Source organism: Mauremys mutica, chromosome 7 (assembly GCF_020497125.1).
Source record: "Mauremys mutica isolate MM-2020 ecotype Southern chromosome 7, ASM2049712v1, whole genome shotgun sequence".
NCBI classification, from domain to species: domain Eukaryota; kingdom Metazoa; phylum Chordata; order Testudines; family Geoemydidae; genus Mauremys; species Mauremys mutica.
Genome location: NC_059078.1, coordinates 38,942,244 through 38,963,691, shown reverse-complemented (window position 1 = coordinate 38,963,691; position 21,448 = coordinate 38,942,244). Strand labels below are relative to the sequence as shown.

At 42.5% G+C, this 21,448-nt stretch overlaps 1 protein-coding gene across 7 annotated transcripts in view; it reads left to right on the top strand.

Moving 5' to 3' along the window:
• The window catches only part of ATG7 (autophagy related 7), a 279,860-nt gene that overhangs the window by 75,069 nt on the left and 183,343 nt on the right, over positions 1 to 21,448 (top strand). For 5 of the 7 annotated variants that reach the window (XM_045025201.1, XM_045025197.1, XM_045025199.1 and 2 more), the window contains exon 17: positions 11,067 to 11,147. In XM_045025201.1, coding sequence (XP_044881136.1) covers positions 11,067 to 11,147 — 81 coding nt within the window. Of the gene's footprint in view, positions 1 to 11,066; positions 11,148 to 16,033; positions 16,167 to 21,448 lie in introns of all 7 variants that reach the window. The other 2 variants (XR_006581212.1, XR_006581213.1) reach the window with 1 other exon arrangement.

The window sequence follows — 21,448 nt, the reverse complement described above, 5'->3', positions numbered from 1 at the left end:
ACTGGTGGGACCGCATAGTGCTGCAGGTCTGGGATGAATCACAGTGGCTGCGAAACTTCAGGATGCGTAAGGGCACTTTCCTTGAACTCTGTGACTTGCTGTCCCCTGCCCTGAAGCGCCAGGACACCCGGATGCGAGCAGCCCTGAGTGTGCAGAAGCGAGTGGCCATAGCCCTCTGGAAACTTGCAACGCCAGACAGCTACCGGTCAGTAGCGAACCACTTTGGCATGGGCAAATCTACCGTGGGGGTTGCTGTGATTGAAGTAGCCCACGCAATCGTTGAGCAACTGCTCTCAAAGGTAGTGACTCTCGGAAACGTCCAGGACATCATAGATGGCTTCGCCGCGATGGGATTCCCAAACTGCGGTGGGGCTATAGATGGGACTCACATCCCTATCCTGGCACCGGCCCACCAGGCCAGCGAGTACATTAACCGAAAGGGCTACTTTTCTATGGTGCTGCAAGCACTGGTGGACCATAGGGGACGTTTTACCAACATCTTCGTTGGGTGGGCAGGCAAGGTTCATGACGCGCGTGTGTTCAGGAACTCTGGTCTGTTTAGACGCCTCCAGGCAGGAACTTTCTTCCCGGACCACAAAGTAACGGTTGGGGATGTGCAGATGCCTACAGTGATCCTCGGGGACCCAGCCTACCCGCTAATGCCCTGGCTCATGAAGCCCTATACAGGCGCCTTGGACAGAGAGAAGGAACTCTTCAACTACCGGCTGAGCAAGTGCAGAATGGTGGTGGAATGTGCCTTCGGACGTCTCAAGGGGAGATGGCGGAGCTTACTGACTCGCTCGGACATCAGCGAAAAGAATATCCCCGTAGTTATTGCTGCTTGCTGTGTGCTCCACAATCTCTGTGAGAGCAATGGCGAGACCTTTTTGTCCAGATGGGAGGTTGAGGCAAATCGCCTGGCTGCAGTTTACGCTCAGCCAGACACCCGTGCCGAGAGAATATCCCAGCGGGAAGCGCTGTGTATCCGGGAGGCTTTGAAAGCTAGTTTCCTCGGAGAGCAGGGTAACCTTTGACTCTCCACTTGCTTTCAATAGAAAGTGACCCTGGGCCTGTGTCTGTATGTGTCGATTTCGATCTGCGGTTACATACCCCGTTCTCCAAGTTTCCCCCACTTCCAAAGCACGTTTTAAAGCAAATTAATTGTTACACTTATTATTAATAAATCTTTGTTTTACTTTGCATTTCTGTTCAGTTGTTGAAACATGGACGCATACTGTGCTGGGCACGGTGTGCACTGATGTACAGACCGCTTGTCCCATAGAGGAATGACATCCTCCTGCTCCTACATAGGTCTCTGGGGTGGGGGACGGTTGCAAGTGGTTGTGCATCAAGGGGAGGGATTGCAGGAAGGGGTGGGTTTGCAAGAAGGGGCGAGTGGTGCCTTCTTTGGATAGGGGTTTGGATGACGGCAGTGGGCTGCGGGTTTGGGCGTAGGAAGGGGTGAGGGGTGTGGGGGAAGGGTGAGTATCTGTCCGTGGATGAGGGCTCTTGCTGGGGCTCAGGGCAGCGGAGAGGCTCGTTGCTACGGTGGAAGTGCATGGTAAGGGCAGCGTGCCTTAACATTAAGGGGGTGGCAGGTGCTAGGACCCTGGACAAGCATACACATCACAGAATGACCCGGGGCAGCATACACCACACAGAGTGACCCTGGTGCCTGCTGACTGCAGTGTGTGTGTGCCCTGCAGTTGATCATGCCCCCAAGTCTGTACCCTGGTAATGTAGGCTATACCGTGCAATTATAAATCCCCTCCCCCCCCCCCATACACAAAGAAATCCTCTGACACAAAAGACGTGACTGAAACAGTGAATAACAGCAAACAGCTTTTAATAATCTAATACACAGTGGGGGGATGAAACTTGGATTTGGGACTGGGTGAGCCTGTAAGGGAAGCACTTCTACAAATGTATAGCGTGAGAGGTGTGTGGTACATTAGCGCTATGCAGTGGTGCAGTGACAGTTCTCACGGCCCCTACCGCCCCTCCGTCTTGTACTTTTGGGTGAGGGGGGGGCAGGACTTCTTGGCGGGGGAGGGCGGTTGCAGATACACTGCAGGGGGGCTCTGTCCTCCTGCCTGCGGTCCTGCAGAACATCAACAAGGCGCCGGAGCGTGTCCGTTTGCTCCCTCATTAGCCCAAGCAGCGTTTGAGTCGCCTGCTGGTCTTCCTGCCGCCACCTATCCTCCCGTTCGATGTGTGTGCGATGCTGTTGACATAGGGTCTCCCTCCACTGTGTCTGCTCTGCCGCCTCGGCTCTGGAGGAAGCCATCAGTTCCGCGAACATCTCGTCCCTAGTCTTTTTCTTTCGCCGCCTAATCTGCGCCAGCCTCTGCGAGGGGGATGCCGGGGCAGTCCGGGAAAGAGCCGAAGCTGTGTGATGGGAAAAGTAACTGATTTCCTTGAACAGATACATGTTTGCGAACAGTGAACACAGTCTAGTCAGTTTCTCTGAACAAGACCATACAGGGCAACAAGTCTCACGAGATCTCGGGACAAGTTCGAGATTTCGGAATACGCTCTCATTGGCTGCGGCATTGCACAGGAGAGCGGACAAGTGGGGAGAGACAGCTGAATCCGTCTAGCAGACAGTCCTGGTAAGCCTTACAGTACATTCTGCTTATCAGTTAATGGATAGCTGTGCCCTCCCGCTAAAGGCAATCTGGAAATCATATACTCTGACCCTTTTCCAGCCACTCCCGCCAGTGCACGGGAAAGATCAATGTATGCTTTTCCTATGTGGCCTACAACACGTGGCTGTTAAGCGAGGGTCATTGTTATGCAAAGTAAAAGTCAACCATTCACAACAGTAACAATACACTAATTGCCCTAATTAGATGCAGCATTTCATGAACGAGATCACCCTGATGCGGGTCCCTCGGAGTCACAAAGAGCGGATGCTAAGGGAAGCCCTGCAGAGACCAGGACCATATGCGGCCATGCTTGTAGAGGCGATGATTCCCATCTACATAAGGATGTCCTGGCGCGGAAGAGTGTGCTTCCACGGAGCACCCAACAAGGCACCTCTCCCCAGGAACCTCCTGCGGAGGCTTTTCGAGGACCTAAATGAGACCTTTCTTGAATTGTCCCTGGAGGATTATTGTTCAATCCCTATATGTGTGGACCTATTTTCATATAGTTTTTCATTGAAAATTTTATATATAGTATTTCTATTTTTTATACCTGTTTTATAAAAAATAAATGTTTACATGTTTCTAGCACTTACCGCCTGATCCTTCCCCTGATTCAGAGTCCGGGTTAACGGCCAGGGAGGGTTGGTAGGGGATCTCTTGAAGGGTGATGAAGAGATCCTGGCTGTCAGGGAAAGCGGTTTTGTGTTCGCTGTCGCCTGCGCCGTCCTCCACAGACCCTTCGTCATCTCCCACATCGGCGAACATCGAGGAGGAACTGTCCAGGTTCACTATGCCATCCACTGAGTCCACAGTCACTGGTGGGGCAGTGGTGGCAGACCCACCTAGAATGGCATGCAGTGCCTCGTAGAAGCGGCATGTCTGGGGCTGGGCTCCGGAGCGTCCGTTTGCCGCTCTGACTTTTTGGTAGCCTTGTCTCAGGTCCTTGATTTTCACGCGGCACTGCATTGCATCCCGGCTGTATCCTTTCTCTATCATTGCTTTGGAGACCTTCTCGAAGGTCTTTGCATTCCGCTTGCTGGAGCGCAGCTCCGACAGCACAGACTCCTCGCCCCACACACCGATCAGATCCAGGACTTCCCGGTCTGTCCATGCTGGGGACCTCTTTCTATTCTTGGATTGGCCGGACTCCTCTGCTGGAGAGCTCTGCATCGTTGCAGGTGCTGCGGAGCTCGCCCCGATGTCCAGCCAGGACGTCAGATTCAAAGTGCCCAGACAGGAAAATGAATTCAAATTTTCCCGGGTCATTTCCTGTGTGGCTGGTCAGAGAATCCAAGCTCGGACTGCTGTCCAGAGCGTCAACAGAGTGGTGCACTGTGGGATAGCTCCAGGAGCTACTAAGTTCGATTTGCATCCACACCTAGCCTAATTCGAGCTAGCCATGTCGAATTTAGCATTACTCCACCTGCCGGGGTGGAGTACCAAATTCGAACTAAAGAGCCCTCTAGTTCGAATTAAATGGCTTCCTGGTGTGGACGGTTGAGCGGTTAGTTCGAATTAACGCTGCTAAATTCGAATTAAAGTCCTAGTGTAGACCAGGCCTAAGACTCAGTGGTGGAGAGGGATCTGAGGGTGGTTCACTTGTGCAGCTTGATATATCCTCAGTGCAGGGCACAAGGATATCAACAGTGCATGCGTGGGCAGAACAGACATTGCTAATGACAAGCTCCCACCAGAGGTACACGAGGCATGTGCCCGCACCTGAAGTGGAGCGCCCAGAGGGAGACTCATTTTGATTAATTATATTTAGTGAGGAGGGTGAGTAACTTCTCTTTCAGTTTGACTAAAAGGATTGGAGTGTAGTCCTCAGTTTTTAGGTGTCCAATTTGAGACTTCTATGACCTGTTTTTCAATTATGCCCAGTTCCACACCATTCATGTGTGATGCCTGGCTGCTTGCATAAATCAAAGCTGACAATGTAATAAAATGAGGTTTAATACAAGAAAATAATATTTGATTCATATGTATCCATTTTTAATAGAAAATAAAAGTAACAAGTAATGTAGTTACAGGTACTTGCCTATATATAAATTCAGATATTGTATGTCAGTGCCACCAAGTGGTTAATTGCAATAATAAGCCACACAGTTCAGAATTTAGATTGAAATAGTCTCCTTAAAACTGTAAATAGTGATAGGACTATCTGCCTTCAGAGGAAATCCATCAACATATATCTGAAGGCAGAATTTGGCCACAGACTGTTTGGCCCTGTGTTTGGAGACTCTCTATCATAAGAAGGTGAGTTCAGGATAATCTCAGCATAAGATCTGAATTTCTTTGTAGTATTCTTATTCGTTTGTTAAACACCAGTGGTGTTCAAAACACAGAAGAAGAAGTAGTCCCTGCTCCAAGGACCATGTGATCTAAGTGGACAGACAAATAAACCCAGAGCATGGTCCTGTTGTATAGGTTATTATGGATTTTAAATATAGTTTTATGATCAGTGCATGACATGTTTCTTTCCTAGTTTTCCTCTTGGAAGAAGGGGTTTGAAAGAAGAGAGGGTGATTGGCTTGTGCACCAGGCCATGGATGTGAGAGATGTGCAGAAATAAGGAATACCATGGAAGAAAATAGGAGAAGGAAACAAATGGGGCGATAAGAGAGAGGGTTAGGGAGAAAAAATAATTTCTTCCTGATATGCATTTGTGAGCCTGTGTCAGATCATTTAAGTAACAACTTGAACCCAGGATCCTGTGGTTGAATTAATTTGTTTTATTGTAATATCAAAAAAGGAAAAGTCAATAAAGCTTTTAACTGTTTCTAATAATTTTGGCAGAGGACACCAGAGTTAATTCCTGCCCACCAGTCATAACGTACCATTGCAGTAATTCTGAGATAAAAGTGCAGTTTAATGGAACCTGACAGACCATAAATAACAAGGACCCAAACGGACACAGTACATGCTCAGTGTAAGGACTGGTCCACACTGAAGTTACATCAGCATAGCTACGTCTCTCAGAAGCGTGAAAAATCCTAACCCTTGAGAGACTTAGTTAAGCCAACCTACAACTTGGTGTAGACAGCAATAGGTCGATGGAAAAATTCTTCTGTCAACCTAGCTGCCACCTCTGGGGGAGGTGGATTACCTATGGCAACAGGAGAACCCCTCTCATTGCTGTAGTAAGTGTCTTCACTGAAGTGCTACAGCAGCACAGCTGTATCACTGCAGTTGTACCACTATAGGTTTTAAATGTAGACGTAGCCTTCAGCGTCGTCTTTGGGCTCTTGCTTTTGAAATGGAATTTGACTTCATTGGAGCTATGGCGATTTACACCAGCAGAAGGACTGTCCTGTTGAGTCTTAGTGCAGGTCTATGCTAAAAAGTTAAGTTGACGCAGCTCCGTTGCTCAGGACTGCGAAAAATCCACACTCCTGAGCGAGGTAGTTAAGCCAACCCAACCCCCAGTGTATATGGGGTTAGGTTGACAGAAGAATTGTTCTATCAGTCTAGCTATCTCCCTCTAAGGGAGGAGGATTAACTACAACAGTGGGAAAACCCCTCCCATCGCTGTAGTGAGTGGCTTCACTGAAGTGGTACAGTGGCACAGCTGCAGCAACGGTTTAAGCATAGGCATAGCCATACTCTTACCCCAGGATTGTTGACATAGCAGATTGTGACTGCTCTTTTTATTTTAGAGTAGGGATTTTCTCTGGTAGGTGTTGTTGCTCCCGCTTATTCTTGTACATGCTTTTGTGTGCTGGTTGCTTGCTGTCGTAACCGCTAATAGCTCTATTTCAGCTGTGCTTCATTTGCAATAGGTATTTTGAGAAGCATTTAGATTCTTGTCCTGGATTGGCTTGCCTCTTTTTTTTTTTTTTTTTGGTAGTTTGTTAGTTTCCAGAAGCTGCTGAGAACAAACTGAATTCAGGAGCCTCCGAGGACAAATTCAACTGTCATAGGTTATGTTGCCTAATATCTGGCTTGCCCTGATGTCATTTTCTTACAGCTGTATAAAGTTCACTGTTTAAAAAGTATCAGATGTGGCCATTAGGTAATTTAATGTGCAGTTATGGCTTTGAAATTATGATTCAGTTCTTAGTAGGCAGGTTAGCCTCTGCCAGTCTCTTGTTAAACTGAAGTGTCTAGACTAAGCAAGTCTGATGAAATTGATACCATAAATGAATTGTTGTGCATTCATTTGTGGCCAGCCGCTGTCAGTATGGAATACAATATTTTTATGTTGAACTTATCTTTTTTTTTGTCTGAAAGGTTTTTATTTTCTTTTGAACTGTACTCCATCTGTACTGGCTTTTAATGTAGCTCCCCAAAATCCACTAACTGGTATGAATGTGGGACCAGATTTTGACTCCCCCAGACCTGCTCACTTCTATTAGATTGTTTCTGTAGTTTGGATAATGATATATTTTGTTCATCTATTACTGTTACTTTTCACTAAAATAATAGAGTAAAGATCCCATTGATAAAGAATGCTGTTGGGTTCAAAGCTTTATGCACAAAGGTTGTATGAGTACAATCTGTCTAATTTGCCAGTTCAGACCTTTTCTGTGTGTTTTATGTTACTTAAAATGTGGCCTTCCTTCAGTTGCAGCGTATGTTTGATGTAAAGGTGGTTTGAGCAATGAGAGACACTTTTTTGATAAACTATTGATCGTGAGTAATTATATTGTCACACATGGCTAATTTAATATTATTGTTACTGTAGTTACCAAAGCACATGGCAAAATCAATGCAGTTTGCACTGGAATGATGCTGTTACTTACTATTCTCTGTTTGTATTAATCTGTTACAACTGACCTGAGTATACTCTGTGGCAGTGTTATGGGGTTCCCAGCATAACAGAATTACAAAATGGCCAACATAATAATGGTGAAAGGCAGTAATAATGTCAATATCTCCCAAGCATTTTGAAACCATCTATAGTGACCATCAGAGATACCAGGGTGGTAGTGGGGTAAGTTGTTAATAATAATGTGTAAATATTAATGCAATGTAGAACCTGTTAAATACACCTCCACCCCGATATAACATTGTCCTCGGGAGCCAAAAAAATCTTACCGTGTTATAGTTGAAACCGTGTTATATCGAACTTGAGTTGATCTGCCGGAGCGCGCAGCCCCGCCCCCACAGAGCTCTGCTTTACCGCGTTATATCCAAATTTGTGTTATATCGGGGTAGAGGTGTAATTAGAATGATCTTGATATTATAATGGAACACATTATAAAGCAAGGACATGTAGTGTTAGAGATAACCCTCCATTCTACTTGGGTACTGTTATGGTCTCATAAGTGCATGAAATCTAGGCATCAGTTCTAGCAAGGTTACTACATGTTCATGGTTTCTTCCACTACGCTAGGAATAGCAGTAGAGAGGAATATTATTTTGGACTATGGTAAATTCAAATGAGAATGAGTTTACCAATATGATTTGATGTATAAAACACAACTGATTTTCAATACTGCGAAGCAGAACATCCTGTGAGAGACGAGGTGAGTGAGGTAATATCTTTTATTGGACATGTTGTGACATATTAGACTTAAATTATGTGGTAGGAGCCACAAAATTATGTATCAGAGGGGTAGCTGTGTTAGTCTGGATCTGTAAAGAGCGACAGAGTCCTGTGGCACCTTATAGACTAACAGAAGTATTGGAGCATAAGCTTTTGTGAGTGAATACCCACTTCGTCAGACGCATGTGATGGAAATTTCCAGAGGCAGGTATAAATATGCAGGCAAGAATCAGTCTAGAGATAACAAAGTTAGTTCAATCAGGGAGGATGAGGCCCTCTTCTAGCAGTTGAAGTGTGAACACCAAGGGAGGAGAAACTGCTTTTGTAGTTGGCTAGCCATTCACAGTCTTTGTTTAATCCTGAGCTGATGGTGTCAAATTTGAAAATGAATTGAAGTTCAGCAGTTTCTCTTTGGAGTCTGGTCCTGAAGTTTTTTTGCTGCAGGATGGCTACCTTTAAATCTGCTATTGTGTGGCCAGGGAGGTTGAAGTGTTCTCTTACAGATTTTTGTATACTGCCATTCTGAATATCTGACTTGTGTCCATTTATCCTTTTACGTAGGGGTTGTCCAGTTTGGTCGATGTACATAGTACAGGGGCATGGCTGGCACATGATGGCATATATTACATTGGTGGATGTGCAAGTGAATGAACCGGTGATATTGTGGCTGATCTGGTTAGGTCCTGTGATGGTGTCGCTGGTGTAAATATGTGGGCAGAGTTGGCATTGAGGTTTGTTGCACAGATAGGTTCCTGAGTTAGAGTTACTATGGTGCAGTGTGTGGTTGCTGGTGAGAATATGCTTAAGGTTGGCTTAAGGTCTGTGGGTGAGAACTGGCCTGCCTCCCAAGGCCTGTGAAAGCGAGGCGATCGTTGTCCAGGATGGGTTGTAGATCACTGATGATGCGTTGGAGATGTTTTAGCTGAGGACTGTAGGTGATGGTCAGTGGAGTTCTGTTGGTTTCTTTCTTGGGCTTGTCTTGCAGCAGGAGGCTTCTGGATACACATTTGGCTCTGTTGATTTGTTTCCTTATTTGTTTCCTCATGTGGGTATCGTAGTTTTGAGAATGCTTGGTGAAGATCTAGTAGGTGTTGGTCTCTCTCTGAGGGGTTGGAGCAAATGCGGTTATACCTCTGTGCTTGGCTGTAGATGATGGATCGTGTGGTGTGTCCAGGATGGAAGCTGGAGGCATGAAGGTAGGCATAGCGGTCAGTGGGTTTTTGGTATACGGTGGTGTTAACATGACCGTCACTTATTTGTACTGTGGTGTCTAGGAAGTGGTCTCCTCTTTTCCTCCCCCTTTGGGACAGGAGCAGATTTGACTTAAATTTGGGAAAAGGAGGGCTTGAATTCCCTGTTCCCCATGCTGGTGACCTTTGAGAGCAACCAGCTGCCCCTCTGCATCCTGCCGTTGCATCCATCAATGACAAATAGGCACGTTTCTGCTAAAATGCTCAGTAGTGAAATGGTTAATGATATTTAAAATACCATCATATTTCAGAGATAATACCCATTGAGATGAATATGATAGTTCACATCACAGAGAGCTATTGTTTCAGACTGTCTGCAGACAGGTTAACATTTCCATTTACGTCATTAGTGTACATTCAGATCTCATGCTGAAGGTTATCTTTTAAAAACATAATGGGTGAAATCCTGGCTTCACTGAGTGTTGTCAGTATCTACAATGAGTCTCAGATTTCATCCAATGTCTACAGATGAGGCATTTTTCAAAGATGAAAATGTAGACTCTGAAGCATAGTTATGTGGCAATTAAAAATATAATGGAATTATGTAATCATTTATGCAGCCTCGCAAGCATTGTTTTTTATGTGTGTGTGTGGGGAGGGGGAAGAATATGTTGCACAATGATCAGCTATAATAAAAATGTTATAAGAACTTCTCTAAAACATCAAATTAGTCATTATTTTTATTATTGTATTGTATTGTATTTTAGTTGTATAGCAATGGCACCCAGTCACAGACCAGGACCCCATTGTATTAGGCACTGTGTACACATACAGTAAAAAGATGGTCTCTGCTCCAGAGAGTTTACAATCTAAATGCTCAATCCACTTTAGTTTAAAAACATATTCCTGGTCTGAGCCCCTACTGGAAACTTCATCTGGGAAAGCAAACTAAGAAGATAATAGAAAAAAAATTAGTTCTATACAAAGAATTCCAATGTTCAAGCAGTTGATTACTTTAACAATTCATCAAGTACAACATGACGACGTTAACAATGAATTGCATTTACCAAAAAAGCAAGAATTAAAAATGGGGAGAGAGAAAAAACACTTTTGTGTTAATTATTTGTATTGTAATAGTGCTAAGGTTCCTCAACCAGCATCCAGGTTATTCTGTTGGGTTTTGTGCAAACATATTGGAAGACCCAGTCCCTGGCCCAAAGTCTGTACGGAGCGTACATTTTATCAGACCCAATTCTCTGGAAATCTTGTGTGTGTATTAGTTTTGTTTATACTTTTCCAATTTGTCAAATAGATCAGCAGCGGCCGTTCAGTACGGGAATGCACAATGTTTACATTTTCAGATTGTAATTTTTATAAAGGGAAAGAATGTAGGGAAATGCACAGAAAAAGGTTATGACATGGCTTTTTATTTGTTTTGTTGACATTAACTAAAAAGTTCAAACTGCAGGTGGTGCTGTGCCTCTGTTCATATTTAAATAATATTGCATTTATATTGCCCTACCATTCATGTGTGTGTAGAAAAATCAACCAATTCACATATTGTACCAATACAGATCTAGTAGAACAGACTATTGAGGCCATTAAATTGGCACCACCCTGATTTTGCAGAGGTATAGGATGATGTTCATCCCTTTGCTGAATGTGTCTAACTCAGCTGGAATTTTGGAAATACATTTACTATAATTACATGACATGAATGTACATTTTATTTCTTTCCAGATTCGTGGCTTTTTATCAAGATTTGATAATGTCCTTCCTGTCAGCCTTGCATTTGACAAGTGCACAGCCTGCTCTCCCAAAGTAAGTCTGAGTTGCTTGTATTTTATTTCTGAATGTACAATATTTTACAATCAGGTTTTGTGGCATCTAAGGTTGGTTCACTCAAAGACACTTCTTTTTCTTGTTTCTTTAGGATCTGGGATCTAACCCAATACTTATTCCTATGTTCTGGCTACAGATTAAATCATTTTGGTCTGCCTCCTCTCTCCCTACACTATTTTCTGGTTTTCCTTGGGTTACATAGAGATGTCAAGTGTGTCACCTACTGTCTCTCTACATAAGAGTTTCATGCTGACATGAATAAATACATTAAAAAAATACATTATGGGCAATGTTAAGAAGCCAGTATAATGGAGCTTTCCCCTTTGATCTTCAGTGAAAAGGCACCAAGAACAACATGCTGCTGTACTGTTAATCCAGACACATTATGAAATAGTTTAAAGTGTACAGTGGAAGAATCTTTCTTTCTTTCTTTCTTTCTTTCTGAAATGATTTCTGAAGTCTGGTTCTGCCTCTTTTTAACACACTTGCACTGGGTGCCTTTTGCAATTAGAGAAAGTGTGAATAGCTGATGTTTCTTGATAAAGACTTGTATGTAGAGATAAAGTAAAAATTACCTTTATAACTGTGTAGTATTGAAGCGGCTGCTTAGTTTTCATGCTAGTGCTGACATCCTGACTCGACTAATGGATTACAGCAGTTGCTGGGATTCTGAGTTGAACCTTGCCAGAACACTGGTACATACCACTTGTGTGTCTGTGTGAGGCCTCTTCCTTGCTGGATTGTTTTCCTGTATTGTATCCTTAAAGTTTCGTTGGCAACTTTTCTGGGACTGTGTAGTGTAAGCCCTAGTGATCTTTACTGGGATATCTCAATATGAAGAGTCAGTGGTTTAAGTCAAAATTTGGCACACATGGAAATGCTATTAATTCAGTCAAGTTTTGTGTACCCAGAGACTCGCTGCAGGAATTTCTTTCCATTCTCTACACTAAACTCATCCTTCATATTCCAAATACAGATCTTGAAAGGCTAGGAATTTTTTTTTCTTTCAAGATTTAGAGTTCTGTCTTGCAGAAACTTCTGTTGATACAGTATACCACTCACTCCTTTAGTGTAGCTTATATGTTAGTCAGGCCCTCAAGGACTTTTATGTGCATATTCTCTTCAAAAACTCCAGTGCTAAAATTACAAACTTGTAGTACTGTTGGGAGCACATATCTACTCTCTTGAGTGACTAAGCAACACAGTGGTAGTTAAAAACAGTCATTTTCTCTTTATTTCCACTTGTATGTTTTTGCAGAGGTACTCTATGGGTGTCATCCTAGGTGTTTTGTTTTATAAAAGAAAGATAGTCAGTTTATCCTGTTTATTTTGAAAGTGCGGAATCTGATATTTCATACTAAATTTGTCTGTCCACCTAAGTAGCTTTTTCACCTCCTGTTCATCTACCCTATGACTAGAGATACTCTGATGTGTGTACTCTCACTCATACCCCAACCATTACATTAAATGCAGGTATCAGTTTTAGTTTGCAAATGATTTCTCTTGGTGGTCATTTTAAAAGAGCCCTGTTTTACATAAACAGACCTGATGATTTAATAAAAACTGACTTGGATTTTAGCAGCTGTACTATTCCCATAGAGATCACTTTTCATGCGGTTTGAGTATTAAATTACTTTTGTGCTGAAAAGGTTGCTTCATTGGTACATGTATTTCCTTACAGTAGAAACACAGCATTTGTTTATTTGGCTAACTCCCTTTATTAGCATAGGAGTATGTCACCCCCTATTATCTGGAAATCTGATACTAATACTTTGAAATGACAAATCCAATTATATTTTCATGTTGGTTTTGTATGTGAATTTTTCTTAATGCATAAACTTAGCATAATTTCATCATGGCTCACATCAGAGATGCTCTTAATTTTATGTTCACTCTCCTGTGCTGTAAATGCTTTTGTAAAAGCTGTTTTTTTGCATTATTGATTCTATTTTAATGTTATTAATTTTCCTTCTTCTGTCCCCAGTCCCATTCTTGCATTATCATTTTATACCTCCTTTTAATAAAAAGAAAAAATTAAAATAAACAACCACAAAGTTAAAATTTAACAGGTACAGCTGGTAGATGCTGAAGAGGCAGCTAAACTGCCTTAACATTTGGAATTAGATTTCATTTCATTTCACTTTGACCTAGAAGACCCCCAGACATTCAAGCATCAAGTTATCCCTTATCTGTCCCAAATAGGCTGCATGCCAAGGAGGCTCTCATTTCTCTGAGGCAGTTGTTCAAGAATATTGGGATGATCACAGCAGGGAACCACTGTATTTTTTTATTTTGGCCTGTTTTTCCCTCCTATGATCTCCTCCGACCTTTATTAGTGCTAAACATGCTAGAATGGCAAGCTGACTCCTGCAAGATTAGTGACCCTGCGCTTTCAGTTTGATAGTGGGTACAAAAGAGCAGTGTTACGGGTACATGCCTTATAGTGTCTACAAGTCTCACCACCACTGGCCTGAGGAGGAAAAGTCCCAAGTTCTTCAATACAGAATAAGTCAGTTTATGATAACAAGTAGTGTGTTTCATGGGATAAAAGTTTACAGTTTATTAAATGTTGTGGAGATAAAGGTGTCTGTTTATTCTATTTATTCCTCAGTTGAAATAGGGAGGAAAATCAGGCCACCTGCTCCCGGGGAGTGTTCAGATACTATGGTGAAGAGCACTACTACAAGTGCTTAAGTAGGCAGATGGAGCCCAGTCCCGCAAACAGTGTAATGCATGCACGTATCTTTGGGTGTGCTAGTAGTTCCATTGACTTCAATGGCATTATTGTTTTCCCCATTGTGGAGCACCTTATTAGCTGATTGCTTGAGAAGATTAATGAAGAAGCATCGATTCTATAAAGCTATTAAATTTCCTTTTTAATCATAACTATCAATTTTACAGTACTGTTCAGTCTTCATTATTTTTTGTATTTCATTGCAAATAAATAGGGCCCTACCAAATTCACGATCCGTTTTGGTAAATTTCACGATCATAGGATTTTTTAAATTGTAAATTTAATTATTTCAGCTATTTAAATCTGAAATTTCATGGTGGTGTAATTGTAGGGGTTCTGACCCAAATAAGAGTTGTGGGGGGGAGGGTCACAAGGTTATTGTAGGGGGGGTTACAGTACTGCTCCCCTTAGTTTTGCGCTGCTGCTTCAGAGCTGGGCAGCTGGAGAGCGGCGGCTGCAGGCTGGGAGCCCAGCTCTGAAGGCAGAGCCGCTGCCAGGAGCAGCGCAAATGTAAGGATGGTATGGTATGGTATGGTATGATATGATATTGCCACCCTTAAACCTGTACTGCTGATGGCGAGGCACTGCCATCAGAGCTGGGTGCCCAGCCAACAGCCGCCACTCTCCGGCCGCCCAGCTCCAAAGTCAGCGCGAGACCGTGACCCCCCCCCCCCAAATAACCTTGTGACACCCTCCCCCCCCAAAACTCTCTTTTGGGTCAGGACCCCCAGTTTGAGAAACGCTGATCTCCTCCATGAAATCTGTGTAGTATAGGATAAAAGCACACACAAGACCAGATTTCATGGGGGGAGACCAGATTTCATGGTATGTGACAAGTTTTTCATGGCCATGGATTTGGTAGGGCCCTATAAATAAACTATCTGAAACATAAACTTACTCTCAGCTACCCTTCTCCCATCAGAATCGCTGCTCATGCTTATTCCTAGTGTTTCAAATAAATACCATTTCACATGGTTTTTTTATTTTCTAAAAATAAGACTTAATTGTATCCTTACTAACGTGGTTGCAAACAGAGAAGAACCCTTTCAATTGTAGTTTGTGATAGCAGACCAAATTTGGCAGAAAAGCTTTCTGGTAACACAAACAAGATAGTGCTGTAAATGTTACTATAGGAATATGACTAAAGTGAGGAAAATGCAGTTAGGAGGCATTGATGAACCAGAGCCCTGCTCCTGGACTTTTCTTGTGGAACCCTGTTGACTTTCAAGAAGTTGATATGGCGGAGTATCTTCCTTGTGTCTCAAGATATCTCTCAATCTTTCCAGACGGTCTTTTAGGGAAGTGAAGATGATGATATATTTTATGTTTTAAAATGGTTGAATAAACATTATTTAACAAACATAACATTCCTGTGAGGTAGGTAAGTAGTATTTATCTGAGGGAAATTAAACATAGACTGAAGCATAGTCTACACTGGTATGGCTACACTGACACACCCTCCTAGTGTAGACACTGCTTATACTGATAAAAAGGTGTTTTTGGCAGTGGGTTTTATACTGGGTTGGTGAGAGAGTGTTTGAAATACATAAAGAGAGTCCCATATGACATAAACTAAGAAAATATCAAGACAGGACTGTGAGTGTGACACCTCTGGGGGGTACCCAAAGTTGTGAAGCACCTCGCTAATACCTGCCTTCAGTGTGAGGAAATCTTGGCTGTGCCTGCTGGGGGTCAGTTCCCCCACTCTACCAACCTCTGGCAACAGAAGTGCTGTCTTCCAGGCCTCTGCAGGCCTGGCTCTTTCTGTACATGTTAACAATAAGCACACTCCAGCACCTGAGCATTCCGAGTGTCCCCCTGCAGTGCCCAACCCCGTTCCACTGGACACTCTCAGAATTCACAGACCCACTACTCCCAAAGGAATAGTACACACCTGCTTACCAGTTATACCTCAGGATCACCACACTGCTCAACACACAGCATTTAAATATTTTTAGTAAAAAGAAGTAGTTGTTTGTTTAACAAAAAATTAAAGAAATAGAATTAATGGACACAACTGGGTACATATAAAATAAAATCGTAACATGCTTTTTAGAGCCTAAACTTAACAAACGAGACATTTTTTCTCAAAAAGGTTAGCTCACCCAAAGTTTTTCTCTGTGTTAAACAGCCAGACCAGCTGTGATCCTCCATTTATAAGACAAATCAGCTGGCAGCTTGTTCCCTGGGTGAAGGATAAGTGGGTGTACCTCTGCACTTCCAGATATATTTCCAACATTCCATTGTCTTCACTTGTAAAAAAGGTAATTTTGCTTGTTTCCTGCCTAGAATCTCCGTCTAAGAATCTCCTGCCTGAAAGATACTTGTTTATCACCTTTTTGTGACCAGCCCCAATTCACAAACCTCAAGAACATAATTTACTGTATATAAACAGAAGTTCTTACATAGTATCAGTACACATAATTTGCAGTGATTGTGATGTGCACTGACACACTGGTTTTCAGTAGAGAACTAGTATGTAGATACCCTTATGCAGTCCTGTACCCTCTGCCAGTTGGCACCAAGAGGTCCCTGAGTCACAGGGTGAGCAATGGTGAAATGTATTCCTTTAGAGTAGGGTACTGGCAAACATGGTTAAAAATCTTAAAACCTACATCAGCACAGAACATAACCCTAATGATGATGTGACTATACCATGGAATGGAGGAAGAAGGGAAGGTATCAATGGGCAGGATCAAGTTTTTATTATTTGTGCAGGGGAGAAATAGTGGGCAGGCTAAGCATGAGCATGAATCGGTAGGAATTTGGGAGTGAAGTAACTTTTTAATGCACGATCTGAAAGAGTGGGTCTCAGTCATGGGTACACATACCCCTGGAGGTATGCAGAGGTCTTCCTCATCTAGATATTTGCCTAGTTTTACAACAGGCAATATGCAAAGCACTAGCGAAGTCAGTATAAACTAAAATTTAATACAGACAATGACATGTTTATACTACTCTATATATTATACACTGAAATGGAAGGACAATATTTATATTCCAGTTGATTTATTTTATAATTTTATGGTAAAATGAGAAAGTAAGCAATTTTTCAGTAACAGTGTGCTGTGACACTTTTGTATTTTTATGTCTGATTTTGTAAGCAAGTAGTTTTTAAGTGAGGTGAAACTTGGGGGTACGCAAGACAAATCATACTCCTGAAAGTCTGGGAAGGTTGAGAGCAAATGATCTAAAAGACTCTCTGGGATATATAACAAAGTACAATATACAGTAGAATGGGTGTATTTTGTTCCATAATTTCTCAATTAGTCCATAGCAATGAGTGGAAACAATGTGATACTGTATGCAGACAAGAATCCAAGCAATGATACCAGATAAGCCTCCTTGCCCATAAAAGCCCCACACTAAATAAAAGTGAGCACACACAATGTGGGGTAGGGCACACCAAACATACGCCCAGTCTCAATCCCCACTGCTTGCCAGAAACTACAAACCAGGTGATGTTCTCACAGCATTTGTTGGTTGTTCAGAGAACTGGATACCTTTTGGAGGCAGTTGTGGAAGCAATTTTTGTGGTGATATCATATCAGTGGGGTCTGTGAATGCTCTCAAATCAAATTCAGGCAGAGTCACAAAAATGCAGATTTACTAACTAGTACTAGATGATTCAGGTTGTTACTACGACACCAGATAGCATACCAAAGTCAGCAATGCAAGACAAAAATTTGGGTTTCAAGTTACAGTGGTTTATGCTATAAAGGAAGTATGTTACTTTTTAAATATTGGTCAGATCACCATCAGGAAAGCTATCCAAAATATTTACAAGTAAGTTTTGCTTATAATGTCTTATTTGTTATAAGTCTCATGACAATCATGGATTCTTTCCAAGCTCTGAAAATGAAAGTACTGTAAATATACTCTTTTTTGTAAACAGTTGTTTTAGATCTCCTTTTCCATCCAATTTACCTAGTAGTTACACTTTTGAACTACTTATGCCATTCACAAAAATTTATATGTAGTAGTAAAATTCTAGTTGAAGAGTATTTTAAGTCATGTATTTTAACTATTTTAAGTCCATACACCTTTTGTTTTCCTGAACTCATTTCTGTTATTTTGATGACTCTATTCCACACTCTTCAGAAGTGCTAAATTACCAGATGCAAAGATCAGATTAATTCCTGGTGTAACTCTATGACTTCAAAGGAGTTACATCAGGAGCAAATTTGCTGTTGAGTCGAGAAACTGGTACACTTCTCAACGATGAGTTAGTTCGAGATCATTCCATCCCAGTCGATGGCATCATTTTCTTATGTAATCATAGAATCATAGAATATCAGGGTTGGAAGGGACCTCAGGAGGTCATCTAGTCCAATCCCCTGCTCAAAGCAGGACCAATTCCCAACTAAATCATCCCAGCCAGGGCTTTGTCAAGCCTGACCTTAAAAATCTCTAAGGAAGGAGATTCCACCACCTCCTAGGTAACCCATTCCAGTGCTTCACCACCCTCCTAGTGAAAAAGTTTTTCCTAATATCCAACCTAAAACTCTCCCACTGCAACTTGAGACCATTACTCCTTGTTCTGTCATCTGCTACCACTGAGAACAGTCTAGATCCAACCTCTTTGGAACACCCTTTCAGGTAGTTGAAAACAGCTATCAAATCCCCTCTCATTCTTCTCTTCTGCAGACTAAACAATCCCAGTTCGCTCAGCCTCTCCTCATAAGTCATGTGCTCCAGCCCCCTAATCATTTTTGTTGCCCTCCGCTGGTCTCTTTCAAATTTTTCCACATCCTTCTTGTAGTGTGGGGCCCAAAACTGGACACAGTACTCCAGATGAGGCCTCACCAATGTCGAATAAAGGGGAATGATCACGTCTCTCGATCTGCTGGCAATGCCCCATCTTATACAGCCCAAAATGCCGTTAGTCTTCTTGGCAACAAGGGCACTCTGTTGACTCATATCCAGCTTTTCGTCCACTGTATCCCCTAGGTTCTTTTCTGCAGAACTGCTTCCTAGCCATTCGGTCCCCTAGTCTGTAACAGTGAATGGGATTCTTCCGTCCTAAGTGCAGGACTCTGCACTTGTCCTTATTGAACCTCATCAGGTTTCTTTTGGCTCAGTCCTCTAATTTGTCTAGGTCCCTCTGTATCCTATCCCTACCCTCCAGCATATCTACCACTCCTCCCAGTTTAGTGTCATCTGCAAACTTGCTGAGAGTGCAGTCCACGCCATCTTCCAGATCATTAATAAAGATATTGAACAAAACCAGCCCCAGGACCGATCCTTGGTGCACTCCGCTTGAAACTGGCTGCCAACTAGACATGGCGCCGTTGAGCCTGACGATCTAGCCAGCTTTCTATCCACCTTATAGTCCATTCATCGAGCCCATACTTCTTTAGCCTGCTGGCAAGAATACTGTGGGAGACTGTATCAAAAGCTTTGCTAAAGTCAAGGAATAACACACCCACTGCTTTCCCCTCATCCACAGACCCAGTTATCTCCTCATAGAAGGCAATTAGGTTAGTCAGGCATGACTTGCCCTTGGTGACTCCATGCTGACTGTTCCTGATCACTTTCCTCTCCTCTAAGTACTTCAGAATTGATTCCTTGAGGACCTGCTCCATGATTTTTCTGGGGATTGAGGTGAGGCTGACTGGCCTGTAGTTCCCCAGATCCTCCTCCTTCCCCTTTTTAAAGATGGGCACTACATTAGCCTTTTTCCACTCATCCGGGACCTCCCCCGATCGCCATGAGTTTTCAAAGATAATGGCCAATGGCTCTGCAATCACATCCGCCAACTCCTTTAGCACCCTCGGATGCAGCGCATCCGGCCCCATGGACTTGTGCTCGTCCAGTTTTTCTAAATAGTCCTGAACCACTTCTTTCTCCACAGAGGGCTGGTCACCTTCTGCCCATACTGTGCTGCCCAGTGCAGCGGTCTGGGAGCTGACCTTGTTTGTGAAGACAAAGGCAAAAGAAGCATTGAGTACATTTAGCTTTTTCCACATCCTCTGTCACTAAGTTGCCTCCCTCATTCAGTAAGGGGCCCACACTTTCCTTGACTTTCTTTTTGTTGCTGTCCATATCCAGAAATGACATGGTTTGTGGAAGGTTAGGGGTCATTTGGCATTTTGTGAGAGTAGGCTACCCTCAAAAATATTTTCATATAGTCAAGGCTTGTTTTGAGTTCATGCAAGATTGCTCTGGGCTTTAGGTGAGGAGTGTGTATTTTCAAAACTTCGGACTCCAGGATGAGTAATTCCCACTCCCATACACTAGTTGTTGGATTTGCTCTGCCAAATAGGGTGTGTATATTTACAAGATTTATATTTTGTACAGTAGAGGGTCACATTGTTCACCCACTTAAGAGTGCTGAGCAAACCCAGATCTTGTTACCCAACTCTTTACCAAGATGAAAATAACTGTATTTACTCCAGCAGATCCAATTACTTTCAGTATAAGAGGCTATTTCCACTATGGAAGGCAAATGTAACAGTTTGATATGTGAGATAAGAATAGAATTTTAAATGCTGTTTGAAGTATAAATAATGTTTAAAAAACAACTCATCCCACAAAAAAGATATTCTTGGTCCTGGATCTGGGCATTATTGCCCAAGAGAAATGCAGGCTCTGTTCCCATTGAAGCAAATAGACTTATTTGGGAGCACTGAAAAAGCAAGTTTCTTCTCTGCAAAGTTGGGGCTAGAAAAATTGACATTCTGGAACATCATAATCTTAGAAGGCTTGATTCTCTGGGGGCTCATATTACTAATTTTCTAGATGTTTTTTGTTGGGGATTGCAATCCAGAAATAACTATTATTGAGTTTATGGTCCCAGTATTTGTTCTGATATGTTTACTATTGAGAGAAATTCCTAAGTTTTTAAAGTGTTTTGCAAAGAGTATCTTTAAGGGAGAAACTTCCTTTCTTTAGTTATGATCTAATGTTATGCATTCTGGTTAGGCCTTTGAGTAGGAATGTGGATTTTGTCTCCTTTAAGTTATTAAAGATTAAAATTGTATACTTGGTCTTGATTGCTTAGCAATAATTCTATATTGTTTATACTTAGGGCTCAATTTAACTCCATTGAAGTCAGTTGAAAGACTTCCATTGACTTCACTGGGAGTTGGATCAGGCCCTTATGGTGGAATTTTGAAAAGCTCCTGAATCACATACACTCTTTTGAAAATCATATCTTTAAATTGCCTTATATTTCTTGCCCACTCCAATTAATGGATGACATGGAAATACTCATTCCTGGTCATAGACCATTCCTATCGTGTAATCTTCTATCACAGTGCTCCTCCATGTAAAACCCTTCTTTTATGGGAATGGGAGCTCAACACTTCACAGGCTCAGGCTCTTTAGGAGGCTTCAATGATGGAGAAAACCAAATGAGAGAAGAGACTATGGGTCATGCCCAGTAACAAGGTCTCCTTTTTTTCCTCCTCTAGCTCTCACTTCACTTACCTCACCACAGGAAAATCTATAGTAATGTTGTTATCTTTATTGCTTGGGGCAGGCTGTGATTAGCAAAGCTACTAGACTGAGAATCCATCTTTTGCAGATGAGTAACATATTTTTG